Source organism: Hermetia illucens, chromosome 6, assembly GCF_905115235.1.
Source record: "Hermetia illucens chromosome 6, iHerIll2.2.curated.20191125, whole genome shotgun sequence".
NCBI lineage: Eukaryota > Metazoa > Arthropoda > Insecta > Diptera > Stratiomyidae > Hermetia > Hermetia illucens.
Window position 1 is genome coordinate 29,327,551 of NC_051854.1, and position 14,905 is coordinate 29,342,455.

General features: G+C 40.8%; 1 protein-coding gene across 2 annotated transcripts in view; it reads left to right on the forward strand.

Moving 5' to 3' along the window:
* The window catches only part of LOC119658730 (protein kinase C-binding protein 1), a 43,924-nt gene extending 31,803 nt beyond the window's left edge, over positions 1 to 12,121 (forward strand). For both annotated transcript variants that reach the window (XM_038066392.1, XM_038066393.1), the window contains 4 exons: positions 9,325 to 9,989; positions 10,265 to 10,675; positions 10,743 to 10,898; positions 11,518 to 12,121. In XM_038066392.1, coding sequence (XP_037922320.1) covers positions 9,325 to 9,989; positions 10,265 to 10,675; positions 10,743 to 10,898; positions 11,518 to 11,703 — 1,418 coding nt within the window. In that variant the 3' untranslated portion in view covers positions 11,704 to 12,121. The remainder of the gene's footprint in view (positions 1 to 9,324; positions 9,990 to 10,264; positions 10,676 to 10,742; positions 10,899 to 11,517) is intronic.
* The last annotated feature ends 2,784 nt before the right edge of the window (positions 12,122 to 14,905 follow it).

Here is a 14,905-nt window from a genome sequence, read left to right on the forward strand (position 1 = left end):
GGGATCAGTGTAAAAAGCGGATTAATTTAATTTGCTGCAAATAGCGGCAACTTCCAATTTAGAGAAGCCGCTGCGAATCGGATGTGCCATGAGGGTCGCATTAGTTTTGATTTGAATTTTCTATTATTTACATGATTAATGATGGAACTATTGAGATCATTTTATTACTGACAACCTGTACTATTGGTTTACACATATATGCAACTTAGTCGGCTTTTTATTGTAGTAAGATTTTGGACAAAAGGGAGTATGTTCGGGATGCTCTATGGGCATTTAAAAGAAACAAAAAGCCATTATCAGAGCGAGATATGATGATGCGAGGAGATACGTGAGAAGTTGTGTCATTGTATTGACAATCCTAAAATGTGATGTAATGTGTTTCCTTAGAAATTCGAGTGAAGTCTGATTATATAAGGAAGTTACACTCTTATCGCTTTGTGATTTAAATTCCATTAATCGCACCAGAATTCCGCTTCACCTTATCGCATTGCATTGCGATTCAGACAATTTCTTATCATTCTTAAACCGCGTTTGCTTCATTGTCAGTTCTTAATTTAGATGGTTGCTATTCACCCCTTGGTGGAAGTCAAGCATTTTTAGTATAAAATATGATAATAATAATCGTTGGTGCGACGATCCAATTGGATCTGGGCCTTGAAGTGTGTTAAAGCACTTCATGCAAGACCGTAACGGTACACTACAGGATTGCAGTACCCTGTAGGAGGCAGAGTGGTTAGCATTGCGCTCGCTTGTGATTATTACCCTGATTTAACTCAGGTATTCATAAACAGCTGAGCCGGCTGTTAGCCGACATTCAGTTACGACACAAATCCCAGTGCCGTCAGTGAGATTTGAACCGCCACCTCCATTGTAGCAACCTTGCGCTCTAACCATCCGGACTACTTAAAGTGTAATTTTCCTAAAATTAATACATGTCGAAGCGCAATATTTTCGTAGTGCAGATTTTCTGTTAACTACTAATTTATTTACACATTACAAACGTTCGCGTTGAAGAAGAAATATGACTTTTTTGCCGTTGGGCACAATCCCTACAAAGCTCTACTAGACATGGATTTTTGCTTAAAATTTACGTCTGTATCTATCTCCATCTTCATATATTTTATGGCCAGCTTGTAAGAGCAAGAGCAGATTCTCTCTTCCTGCTCTTTGAGATAACCACTGGATTTCTTTTCAGCAATTGCCAAAGTTCTTATAACTTCAATATCTTTCAAATATTCTGCGGTCAGAAGCAAACGTCTAAAGTTGGGATCTCCGTGTAGACAACGTACTTTTTAGGTTCGTGTACTAGTTTTGGATAATCAATGCTCGCAAGATGCCTAGTTAGAATCGAATTGACCAAATTGAATGCATTTTCTCTTCTCTTGCAACTATCCTGCAGTGTAGGTTGGTCGTTTTTCTGAATTGTATTTTTAGGTTAGCCAGTAATCAATGTTCCACGGAGGAAATTAGTTTTTCAATTTGAAAGTCTCCTACTTAGTTTTTTAGTTTGAAAGTCTCCCAAAAATACGGAGCTATTTATTACATCTCCCACGCGCCAGCACTTTTACAATCTCAAAATAGTTCGCTGGTTTATCAATAAAGATCACCAATACTAGTAATTGCCCCTTCCATAGTCTTCTGAAGATCATTTCCGAAATGGATTCTCGAGCGATTCAGATTTCACCGTCAGTCTTTGGGCTTTATCATGTATATCGTTCTCTTTTAATTGCATTGTAACCTATTCTGCTGCAAATATTCAGCAGCTATCCTCAAATACACAGAAAATGTGTGAACAGTGATGGCCTTAAATTGTTAATACATGGGAAAATTATATTTTCTGATTTCTCTATAATTCTTCGAACGAAAGCGTCTCCGACCTCTACTAAAGAATCCTTTGCTTGCAAAAGACAAAAGAAACGTTTAAATTCATTACTTTTGTTTTTGGATCACCTAATTAATTATGAACAGAAAATTCAAAACAACCAATTTGAAGCGATGAAACGGCGCAGAATCATGTTCAAAAATTAGGTCATATTCTTGAGAATAGAGCCCTTCTATTCATGGAGTTAAATGGTCTTCTAGAACGTTTTGTAAGAATTTCTATTTACCAATCCTTCCATCAGTTCCAATTGTTCCTCACCATGATAATTAGAGCATTCTTACATCATTCGGCTGCCTACCGCTTTTATGGAGCGCAGCCTTTAAGATTCCTACAGTTGCTTGGCATTATTAGTCCGAGAAATTGGCGGATGTCTTTTTTATTCCACTTTTTCGTGCTATGTATTTCTGGGGCAACCATTCGTGGGTCATTCTGGGATAGTGGAATTTATTGGATAAAATAGCTGCCAATAGTTTTGCCCATTTTTAGATTTTGTGTAAAACAGAACTATAAAAATCAGTAGACTGTATGTCAATTAGTCTGTCTGTCTACGCACTTTTCTCAAAAGCGGTTACACAAAACTACTTAATAAAAAAAATCAGAAATAAATTTCATGCATATTTCATTAATTTCAATCAGTTCGATTCCGCCGCCGGCAGAAACAATGCTCCTTAGATATAAAAATTAATTTTCTTTGCTTACAGAAGAAAAATTTGATAATTTGTTAGACTGAAAACATTTTTTTTTTATGTTTGCACAGTCATATGTTGCTGTTGTTCTTTAGCCTTGGAATTCAGAAGGCGTTCTTGTCTTAATTCGTTTCACCATTTTGCTCTGTCGAAGGTTTGATTTGGGTTGGGTTCCGAGACTTTCACATCCACATCCAGCGTGTTAAGCCATCTTTGTTTCGGACGGCCTTTTGGTCATTTCCCATTGATTGCGATGTTCACACCATTTCTCGTTAGCGCAAGTTCTATGTCCATACTATCGAAGACGCCTATCTTGCAATGCATCTTTATATGGGTCGCGGATGTGATCAAGGCGTTTTAAGCCACTAGTCGAATGTAATATCTTTGTCTCCATTACTATGATGCGCCGTTCATTGCCTTTTCTAATTCGCCAATACCTAGAACGGTAAAAGGCACTACGGTAAATTTTGGATTTGAAACGTTCTTTGAAAAGTTAACCACAAGGCAGGCCAGTTGTGGAACCCCACTTCATCGAAATTACGCTGATGAGTGAAAAAATTTCATAGCACAGTTCACCATTGGCCGATGGCATTAATTCAAGAAATTTAAATCGCTCATTTGTCGACACGCCACTGCTACTGACAATGATAGTGTTTGTTTCATTATTATTGGTGGTCAAAAATTCAATTATATTCAGATTTAGTCCGAGACGGTGTAACATTAGGTGATAATTTCATTTTTCAACAAGTTGCGCGAGGGCAGCTTTGATATGAGACGCTAGGAAAACATTATCTGCATAAAACAGTGTCTATGACGCTGGACGTTGGAAATAGCGTGTGACAGTGCCCATAACAAGAACAAAGAAGGAGGTGAGAGAACACTTCCTTGATGAACACCGACAGACATGAAGCGGTTTTCCTATTTCTTCGTCGTCAAACAATTTAGCCCCGCGCACAAGTTTTGCTGGTACTAGCTGTTGCCGCAAAGGCACACACACAAGCGCCATAAATCCAGAAATGCAATACAAAGAGGGTGATGCTTCTCCCGATGTTTCTCCATGAGCGCAGTGTGCAGTTCTTGACAAACCCGACTTGATTCAAGGTTATTTGAACGATGTTGCGAATACGGTTGTGAAGAATGCGTTCATAGTATGGAACAACAACCGGATCGGATAGTAATTTGAACTGCTGGACTACTTTTCTTTTTCCACATTGGAACTGTGGTGGTTTCTTGATAGTCGGTGTGCTATCTTGCTCAATAACCCGATTGACGGGCTGAGTGAGCCACCGTAATCAGTCTTCGTTTTCCAGAGCTCAGATGCGATGTCGTTAGATCCTGTGGCTTTATCCGATTTCATCCTTTTTATGGTTTTCTCGACTTCAGTGACGCTGACAGGTGGAATTGGTCTAAATGTTGGCAGTGCTTGTGAAAATGGAGGATGAACAAATTCTCTCGTTAAAATCTGCTGTCAATCGGTAAGCAAGGTAGCGTTCTTGTCATTAACGCAACAGAAGTGTTCGATATCCTGTGTGCGTTGGTGTCGATTTTTGTTAATAGTTGTTATTTTTTTCTGAAATACTTCTTCCATGTAGAGGCTTGCAGAGACGCTCCCTTTTAATTCTATCGAATGCCTTCTCGAAAACGCGGAAATGTGGATGAAAATGATCCGTAGGGTGTTAACATCGTCAGTCTGCAGTTCGTTCTCATTGGTGTTTTTTTTAACCTATGGGAGCCGACGTGTTCCTACTTGGTTGTTAAAATCTCTAAATATGATTTTGATATCATACCTGAAGCAGACCTTGAGGGTTCGTTTGACTACCAATCTTCTCTGTGAGGGTGTGAATGTTAATAAGGTTTATATTTCGAAATTTGTATCGCAAGCGCAGAGGGCATAGCTTTTCGCTTATGTTTTCGGCACCTGATAATAGCAGGTTTGATTATCATATGCTTTACCATATGGTCACTATAATATATGGTGTAGGGGCTGTTTTCCAGGAAACCGGTCCCTGTCCAGTACAACTCTTGGTCAACTTTCGTTTATCCCGTTTCCGTCGCCGGTTCCATCGTTGTATACTCCATCCAATCATAAGCTCCGTAATAATTGGGAATTTGATACAGTTTGTGCAATTTTTAGGGGTGGGAGATTTGACTTTATCCTCGGCAATTATGAAGAAATTCCTGAGTCGTGTCCAATGCAAGCATTGTTAATAGCAGTCCCATGCTTATCAATATTCTGAGGTGACATCTGTGCCATCAATGACGAGGCGATCACGATCACATGGTCCCCTTTATCAATCCTCTCCTGCATTCAGTTGCTGAAAAAAGGCTTTTCTGCATGGGAGGTACGCATTGATGAATTGTACTACTGAATTTTCCTAATTCTGGATCGGGATCTCGCAGTTAATATCTTGTCTGAACCCGATACCTAGCCTTTGGAACTAAAGAATGTTGCAAGAGCGAGAAGAGTACTCTCCAGAGTTCGATCATCTAACCTCACTTAACCCTAGAGTGTTATTTAAAGAATGCTAACTCCCTGGGTGCCCTCAATATCGCTGCCGAGGAAAATGGGCACATTCCGTAAGTGATAAGCCGCCATTTTCAAGACGTGGAGCAAGGCAAAGAATCGAAATGTCTATGACCTAAATATTACCAAATAGTTGATGAAAATACTTTGAAGGGGACAATGGGATGTGTAAACATCTTTTCGTAAAAAAAGGGATTGACCTTCCACTAATCAAAGCCTTTTATTGTAATATTTCTGTGTGAATGCTTCTTTTGATGGGTGAAACTAATTGGAATGTATAAACACATAAAGATCGTAGTGCTTTATCTCACCCCAGCTTTAAAGTTGGACCGCATCTACGTTACGGGAAGTGATGCAGCCCCAATCTGCACTGCCTGTCAAAATACGAGGGCGGTCCGATAAGTACTTAGCCTCTCCGCCCGATGGCGCTACTATCGCAAGAAGTATTTACTGTCGTGTAGAACATTCTCTTAGACGGCTACTGTCAACATTTTAGTTGAATAGGACTTGTAGTTTTGTTTTTAGCACGTGTAGAAGCGGGCGTGCGGGCGAATTTTAGAAAAATGGAAAAAGAACAATATCGGTCGGTGATTCGATTCTTGTTTTTGGAAGGGAAATCGCGCAGCGAAATCAAAGAACGCTTGGATGCTGTGTACGGTGACGCTTCTCCTTCGATGGCGACCGTCAAAAATTGGTTTAATGAATTTCAACGTGGTCGTACGTCAGTTTTTGATGAGCCACGCCCCGGTGCCCCGAAAACGGCTACTGCGGAGAAGAACGTTACAAAAATCCATGACCTTGTATTGGCAGACCGCCGATTGAAGGTACGCGAGATAGCCGAGACAGTAGGTATCTCAAAAGACCGCGTGGATCATATCCTGCACGAAATTTTGGGCATGAGAAAGCTGTCGGCGAGATGGCTGCCGCGTTTGCTCACTCCGGACAACAAGCGCAATCGTGAAACCACTTCAGAGCAGTGTTTGACGCTGTTTAAGCGCAATTCGAAGGAGTTTCTTCGTCGTTTCGTGACCGTCGACGAAACATGGATCCACTGGTACACTCCAGAGACCAAGGAACAGTCGAAACAGTGGACTTTATCCGGCAAACGTGCTCCCAAGAAGGCAAAGACTGTGCAATCGGCAGGAAAGGTGATGGCCGCCGTTTTCTGGAATTCACAAGGTGTGATCTACATCGACTACCTGGAGAAGGACAAAACGATCACAGGGCTGTACTATGCCGAATTATTGAGCCGATTTGACGCCGAATTGCGGAAAAAACGGCCGCATTTGGTGAAGAAAAAAGTGCTCTTCCACCACGATAACGCACCGGCTCACACTTCCGCCGTCGCCACGGCCAAATTGGTCGAATTGGGCTACGAACTGCTGCCCCATCCACCGTATTCCCCAGATTTGGCCCCGTGCGACTATTATTTATTTCCTAACTTGAAAAAGTCACTCGCCGGGCAGAAATTTGAGTCGAATGAGGAGGTTATAGCCGCCACGGAAGCCCACTTTGCAGACCTCGAGAAAACGTATTTTTCAGACGGGTTAAAGAAGTTGGAGCATCGCTGGAAGAAGTGTATCGAGTTAAAAGGAGACTATGTCGAGAAATAAATCGCCACTTTTCAAAAATTTTCGTTTTTTTTTTGGTAGGCTAAGTACTTATCGGACCGCCCTCGTATCTTCATATAATTTGCAGGCAGTAATACACACTTGAGCGACGCTGCACAGCTAACCAACGAGACGTGGCCGAGTTGCCAAGTGGTGGAGTCAGTGCTTTGATTTTGTCAGTTTTGGTTTGTATCCATCTGTTAAAATGTCAAAATATGCATAGTGAAACATGAGCAAGTCGGGTCGCGTCAATTGTGTGTGTTTTAAGGGGGAAACCACATTAGAAGGCTTACTTTCACGTCTTTTTTGAGATGGAATAGTGGGAAGAATTAATTGGTATTGATTCGAATTTGGACATTATATTAATGATATTTCGGACAAATTTTGAGGATTTTTTAAATAACTAAACGAGAAATAATAATTACGTGGCAGTCCGCTGAAGATCGTAACTAGAATTCTCTAACTGCGGGATGTGTGGCAACTCAAATTTTTATCTGAAACCAAAAAGGTGTTAACTTTACTATATTAGCTTATTTTCTAAGAATATGAACCTCAATACAGGCAAAAATAGTCAAAATAAAAAGAATTCATCATCATCATCAACGGCGCAACAACCAGTATCCGGTCTAGACATGCCTTAATAAGGTTTTGCGCCGAGGTCCACCAATTCGATATCCTTAAAAACTGGCTGACGTCCTGACCTACGCCATCGCTCCATCTCAGGCAGGGTCTACCTCGTCTTCTTGTTCTACCATAGATATTGCCCTTATAGACTTTCCGGGCTAGATCATCCTCATCCATACGGATTAAGTGACCCGCCCACCGTATTGAGGCGGATTTCATCCACAACCTGACGGTCGTGGTATCACTCATAGATTTCGTCGTTATGTAGGCTACGGAATCGTCCATCCTCATGTAGGGGGCCAAAAATTCTTCGGAGGATCCTTCTCTCGAACGCGTCCAAGAGTTCGCAATTTTCCTTGCTAAGAACCCAAGTCTCCGAGGAATACATGAGGACTGGGAAGGTCATTGTCTTGTACAGTAAGAGCTTTGACCCTATGGTGATAAGTTTCGAGCGGAACAGTTTTTGTTGGCTGACAACAACCATGCACGGATTTCATCGACGTAGCTGTTATCGGTTGTGATTTTCGACCCTAGATAGGAAAAATTATCAACAACAAAAAAAATCTTGCAAGTGTAAATTTCTATTTTTAACCTTTTTGTTTTGATTAATTATACAAACCTTTAAAATATGATATCATCCCAAATGTTGGTTCATATTCTTCGTCATTTTGTAAGCAAGCATATCCACATTTTATTTTAAAGATCAGTTCATTACTTTTTGAGTTAGAATTCCTGAAAATGTCAAAAATGTTATATTGAGAAAGTCGAGTTTGAATAAAAATTGTTTTGAAAGTGCCTTTTCGGATATGAAGACATTAATCACTCTTAATTACAAACAACAAAAGCAACTGATTACTTGGTACACTGACGGATCCCTCACAGCAGAGGGAGGGGGTGCCGGTGTCATTGGTCCAAGGAAAATGTACTTTGAGCCAATGGGCAGGTACACTAGCATGTTCCAGGCGGAAATTTACGCCATAGACAAATGTGCCTGCTTTAATCTGCAAAGGAACTACAGGGGGCAGAACATAGCTATTCTCACCGATAGCCAAGCAGCGATCAAGGCACTTAGGTCCAACCAGGTGAACTCTAAACTGGTATGGGAATGCCTTGAGAGACTGAATACACTCGGCTCGCCCAACAAGGTCTGGATACTTTGGGTTCCAGGCCATGCTGGGTTGGAAGGCAATGAGGCAGCGGATGAACTAGCCAAGAAGGGAGCAAAGATGCCTTTACACGGGCCAGAACCCTTCTGTGGAATCGGAAACGGTTTCATGGCTATGAATCTAAGAAACGAAGAGAAACGGCTGACGGAGCTATGATATATTGGGCGGGCCTACCAGGGATGGAGCAGTCCAGGGTGCTTATTGGGGGATACGAACCCATGCGCACAAGGGATTGCTTAAACCTCACCAAAAAGAACCTCCGAATCATAGTGGGAATTCTCACTGGTCATTGTCGGCAGAACTACCACCTAGGGAAGCTAGGGATATCTACGGACACTGCCTGCAGGTTCTGTGAGGAGGAGGACGAAACCTCTATGCACGTCCTGGGACAGTGGCCGGCACTTGTGCAAAGTAGGTCGATACATCTGGGAGAACACTTAATACCAGATGCAAAGCTGAAACTTCTGGAAGTAGGGAACATACTAAAGTTCCTAACGGTTACATGCCTGCTTGAGGTACTATGATCAACGGGTACACTATAACCAGTAAAAGGGGCACAATAGTTCTTCAAGGACGCGGTGCGACTTTCCCTTAACAGAATAATAATAATAAACAAAAAACGGTTCTAAAAATTATATTAGATTAAGTTATCTTATCCGCTTACTGTAATATTTTTTACGTTGGTGATTTTGTGCCAAGAGTAAAAGCAAATGCCAAAATGATGTTAACTATCGCAACAGAAAATATTTCATTAGTAGCATTTATCTCTTCTAAGTTTTTATCTCTTTATTTATTTATTTCTTTAAAATTTTAATTGATTGACACTTTGCAGGCGGTAAACCTGAGACGAAAAAACAACGGGCGAGGAAATCATTTCCTAATAAAAGCAATTTTATTCATATACCGCCTGCGGTTAATGCAAACCCAGCTGCAATGAAGCGGCCAATTTTGGCTCAAACAATGTTGCCGCAAAACAACGGAATGGTTTATATTCCAGTCGACCCAAAAACATCTTCAGTGTCAATCCAAAATGTCACGACGGCATCAGCATCGACGATAGCTACCTCAAAATTGCTTCCACTGTCGAATTCCACTGGATCAACGTCAAGTACTGCTTTGTTAAACAATATCGCTGCGGGAAGTACAAGTGCATCAGTTACGGGACTTTCTTCGACAATTCTGACAACATCCTTACAGTTGCCTATTGTATATTCGGCGATATCTTTACCGTCGGTAAATGGTCCACCAGTCTCGGCAAACACTGAACCAATACAAGTTGCTTGTTCCTTGCCAACGAATCCGCCTGTTCCCTCAGAGCAACATATGCTATCAGGTTTTGTTACACCTACACTTGCATCGGCGATAACTGACGCTATCGTCAGGGGACCTCCAAAACTTGCACCCCGTCCTGCGGGTCCACTCAGATCAGAAGGTGACTATGTATTCCCTACAGAAGCAGGACCCGTTTCGAAATTATTAGCAGAAAACGCGCATAAGGTAAATATATAATTAGGTTTTTATACAGTTCAATCGCAGCTGTTTCATGGTTATTCCAAAAATGTTGTTCTTTGGAGACTTAAGGCTTTTTATGGTGTGTATCACAAGAGCAAAATAACCGGCAACGGAGTTCTTGTGCGTGGAGTTCGGTTTTTTATATGAAATGAGTTCAGAGAGATCCCAACGATAGAAAATTTACAAAAAAAGAATAACAATGAAACGAAAAAATATTAATAATTTGAATAGTTTCCAAGTAATAATTTGTATGGTTCTAGATGACTGATTTCTTCCGATCTGTGATAGAAGATACTTTGAGTGATATGAGCAAAAGCCAGAATGCTGAGGCGAAAGTGCGGCTTCTGGAGTTAGAATTGGAGAAATTAAAGTACACTCACGAGAAAGAGATGGCAGAACTTAAACACAATACAGATTTGATGTTATGTGAAATGCGTAAAAGTTTGGAAAACGAAAAGGGACGGCTTGTGGCTGAGACGAGAAAACAGTGTGAACTGGAAAGAATACGAGCAGTTGAAGAGGCGAAAACAAAACAATGGTGTGCTGCCTGCGGTAAAGAAGCGCAATTTTATTGTTGTTGGAACACATCATATTGCGATTATCCTTGTCAACAAAAACATTGGGCACGACACATGAACACATGCGCTCAAAAAGACAATACAGATGCAAATGTATGTTGAAATATAGTGATTGCGGTTTGAAGGATGTTAATGTTTTAAAGGTGATTGTTTCTTGCAGGCTCAAAGAGTTGGCGTGAAAATATCTCCATACAATGTGAAAGATAAACAAAATAAGGGGAAAGAACCGGTTGCACCTAAACCTTCGGTGGCATTCGCTCGATCTCAATTCCCAGTGGTACAGAAGAATACAGTTCCTGCTGCAATCAAGAGATTGGTGAGTTGATCGGAAGAAATAAATTTTCAGATTAAGCTTTCAATCATGTAGTTGATTTTTTTTTTCGAGACAATTAGATTCACATAAATTTCTCAACAATTATATACCCAAACGGAATAGAGTCGGGCCAAGTAAATTTGGGAAAGGTTCATTAGACGACAAAATAAATGAAACAATAGAGATTCCCTTTTTCCATGATATCAAATCTTGGAATGGAAATAAAGATATTTCGTGGCCCACTTGTCCCCATCCTCAGCTCTGGACGTCTGCGGTGTTTAAGTAGAATATCGATATTTGCATTTCAAGTTAATAGACGCTTTCTTTTGAAAGCGAAATCTACTATTTAATTTATTGCTTTGAAAATGAAAATAATGAATTTAACATATTTAACCTTGACATGTCCTCAGTAGAATCTTCTTCCTTTTCTTTAGCCTTTGTCCCGTTCACAAGCGGGGTCGGCTCGTCGTGATCGCTTGCGTCATTTTATTTTATCTTGTTCTCATTAGAATATTTCCCCAATTTAGCGTATATCTTTATTTCCCTTCGCCTTTTTTTTCATAATCTATGAAAATATAAAAGTCACATCTTGAATTAATAAAATTTTATAATCGTGCCATAGATACCCATGACAACACAATCGTCACCTCGGTACACAATTATAAACAACAACGAGGGTAATTGGAGTTTACTTCCCCCACAATTTTCACGCATGTTGCCAGCATCCGGTCTAATAATGTCGGACGGCAGTAATAAATCCATTCCGGCGCAGTGTTCGGTGAATATGATACGACCTCCAAAAATGTGATAATTTGAAATTTAAGGAAAAGTAATGAACCGTATTTGCACAAGAATTTCCATTCACAATTCTGTACATATTATCATCAATCATCAACAACTAAGAATATAGAAATTAAATTACTCAAATGATTCACAGTAGGTTTAAGTGAAAGAGCAGATTCTATTATGTTGTCCGTTTCCTGTTACTTGGAGTACATATAGGAACTACACATTGCTAAGTAAATTGTAATGTATTTATCATTGGAGTTAGTTTTATTACAGAGATATTATTAATTTTTTAAGTGATAATCCTAAATATGCATCAATATATACAAATGTGGTAATCGAGAGGGATTTGATGTTTCTTTTAGTTAAGGTATCTTTGTTTGTGTACATATAAAGGAGAATTATTAATTTTAGAATTGAAAAAAGGAAATCGAATGGAAGAAATTGTGTTTTATTAATATTTAAATGGAAGATGTGAACTTTGAATGGATCAAGATCAATTCAATATACCTGAGAAGAGTAACGAATTTTGGTGGTAGGTAGACATATTTTAGCTTGTTCTATTTTCTTTTACGTTTTCCATCATTTCAGCTAATTGAACATTATGCGATAATATTTAAACTTATTATTGTAAGTTGAATGTCATTACTCCATTAGTATTAGTGCGGTGACGAAAAAAGGATAGAAACCTTGAACAAGCTTCCTAAGAAATCTTCCTTCAATTATTCCTTGATCAATTGAGAACTAGTGGAAAATGGAAAGCTCAGCTTTCAGGTAAGAAAAGGGTGGATTTTTGTGTAAGAGTATTTGAATTCATGAGTATGCTTGTGTTATAATTCATTTTATTAATTTAGTAATAATTAAATAACAACTCATTTAATAATTAAGGAAAAATTCATATATTTATTAATTAAGTATGATTATCCGAGACGTTCAGTTCACACTGAATTTTTATTTTTTTCTTGATATCGAAAAAACAATTTTTTCGATGTCACGGTCAACGTCATTATTAAAACACAGTACGTTTACTCTGGCGCCATTATTCGGCGAGGGAACCGGCGGGCTATTCGGCCGCGTGCGACCATCGGCTTCAGACTGAAGTCTATCTAAGAAATCCGTCTTGTGTTTGCCACCGACGTCTAAAATGAACGCGTGCTCCCCACGCTCGAAGACCTTATAGGGACCCTCGAACGGTGGCTGCAGCGGCCTCCGGGTGGCATCAGTCTTCACCAGAATATGGGTGCAGACTTCAAGCTACCCAGGCATGTGGATTGGTGACCGTGCGTGAAGAGATGGCGGAGGCGGTTAAAACCTGAGAATGCCCTATCGTAGCAGGCACAACAATCCGGTCTCTTTTATCAATGTTCACTTAGGGAATACACCAAATTCCTCCTTAACATGTCTAGTGAACTTACACTTTTGGCATGCGATGCATTCTCTGTCCTAAGAATTCACGTCCTTGTTCATGGACGGCCAGAAATATTTACCGGAGACTAGTCGGTTCGTCCGAATGCCGGAGTGTGCAAGATCGTGCACCGAGCGAAACAATACCTTACGAAAAGTGGCCGGAATATTGTCCTAGGCCCTTTTTGAGAAATCTCGTAGTAGATAGAAGAAGGTGAGCCGAAGATCGGGAGCTCTTTAAACTTGTATCTAAAATCAGACTGTAAGCTCTGAAGAAGTGCTTCATTCTTCTGGGACACAGCGATTGCCATAAAGTCGACTGCAGTTGAGATGTTGATTTCACAAATCCGAGACATAGCATCAGCGACCAATTTGTCTTCATCGAATACATGTTGAATGTCCGATGTAAACTGGCTGATGTAGGCTAAGTGCCGAAATTGACGAGGCGAGGGTTTGTCAGGTTTCTTAAAACAAAAGTTAGACTTATGGTTTGTAAACAAGGTGACTAGCCTGCCTCCAAGGAAAAAACGGAAATACTTGATACTCAGATACACTTGCTGCGTATTCACGATTATAAGCGCTGTAATTCTGTTGAGCTGGATTCAATTGTTTTGAGGAAAACCCCAAAGATTGCCAACTTCACCAACTGGTGGTCTACTGGAATATCTGAGACATCGACGAACACGGTTAAGGGTGCATATTCTCGAAGAAATGCCAAAAGCCTAGCATCTGCCAGCTGTTACTTGGTTGTTTCAAACGCTTGGACCGCATCGGGAAGTTCAAGTCGAAATTTCGTAGTACAGAGTGGATGAATCTCTAGAAGGCTTGCGCCGAATTGCACAGGCGAAAAGTCATCTGTGTGAACTTGAAGAGTTCGAAAGATGTGCAAATTTCTGACTTTGGTATATCTTCGGGAGCTACTGGGATTTGATGGATGGAATAGGATACTGTTCTGGAATCGTCTCAAATACCCAGGCGTTTGTAATCTTCACAATGTCGCCAGATGAAGTGGAGATGACCAACAGCTATTGCATATGACCTGCTCAAGTAGCTGTTCTTTCCGTGCAACGGCGCAGCTTCTGGCGTGGCAAAGGACACTGCTGATGTGGTGTTGACCATCATTACCTGGCTCAGAGAAACTACGCTCTGTAGTGATGTTGCAGTATTTTTGAAGAGGTGCACGAATACGTGGTTCGGCAACATCTTCAAAAACGATAGAAGCAGGGGTGATGTGGGTACGTTGAAATTTTCCCGGACGTCCCTAAAGTGAGTTTGTGGGGTCTATAAGGGACCTATGCTGCATGAGAAGCCCGTAGTGAGGCAAGAGGTCCGCGCCTAATATGGGAACCCTAATGACATCCAAAATAAAAAGCTACGCAAAATTCCTATGTAAATAAAGCCATAAGTTATGATGGGCTTGGAGTTTGCTGGCGCTAATTTCACGTTGCTGAGGGAAAAGCTTGTTGGGTCTGGCGACTGGAAGGACCGAGACCCCCAAGTCCGTGTCTACGTGATAATTGCGCCTACTAAGGGGATCGTACACTGTAAGGCGACGTATTGCTGCGCTTTGGATAGATGTCACCGGGTCCCCCAGTGAACTGATTTTTTTTTAACTCGGGCGAAAAGTGCATGTGTTGGTTCAGTTGGTGGCCTGCTCCGCGAACCTACGATGGCACCAGCACACGCCTCAGTTCGATGCGGACCACGGTGCGCGGCTAACTGAATCCCCCCTTCTTGAGGATGTCGGCGAATGTTGCCCGTATGCAGGGCCATTTTCCTCCCTAATTTCGCCACACCGGTCATCGATACCTCATGGATTT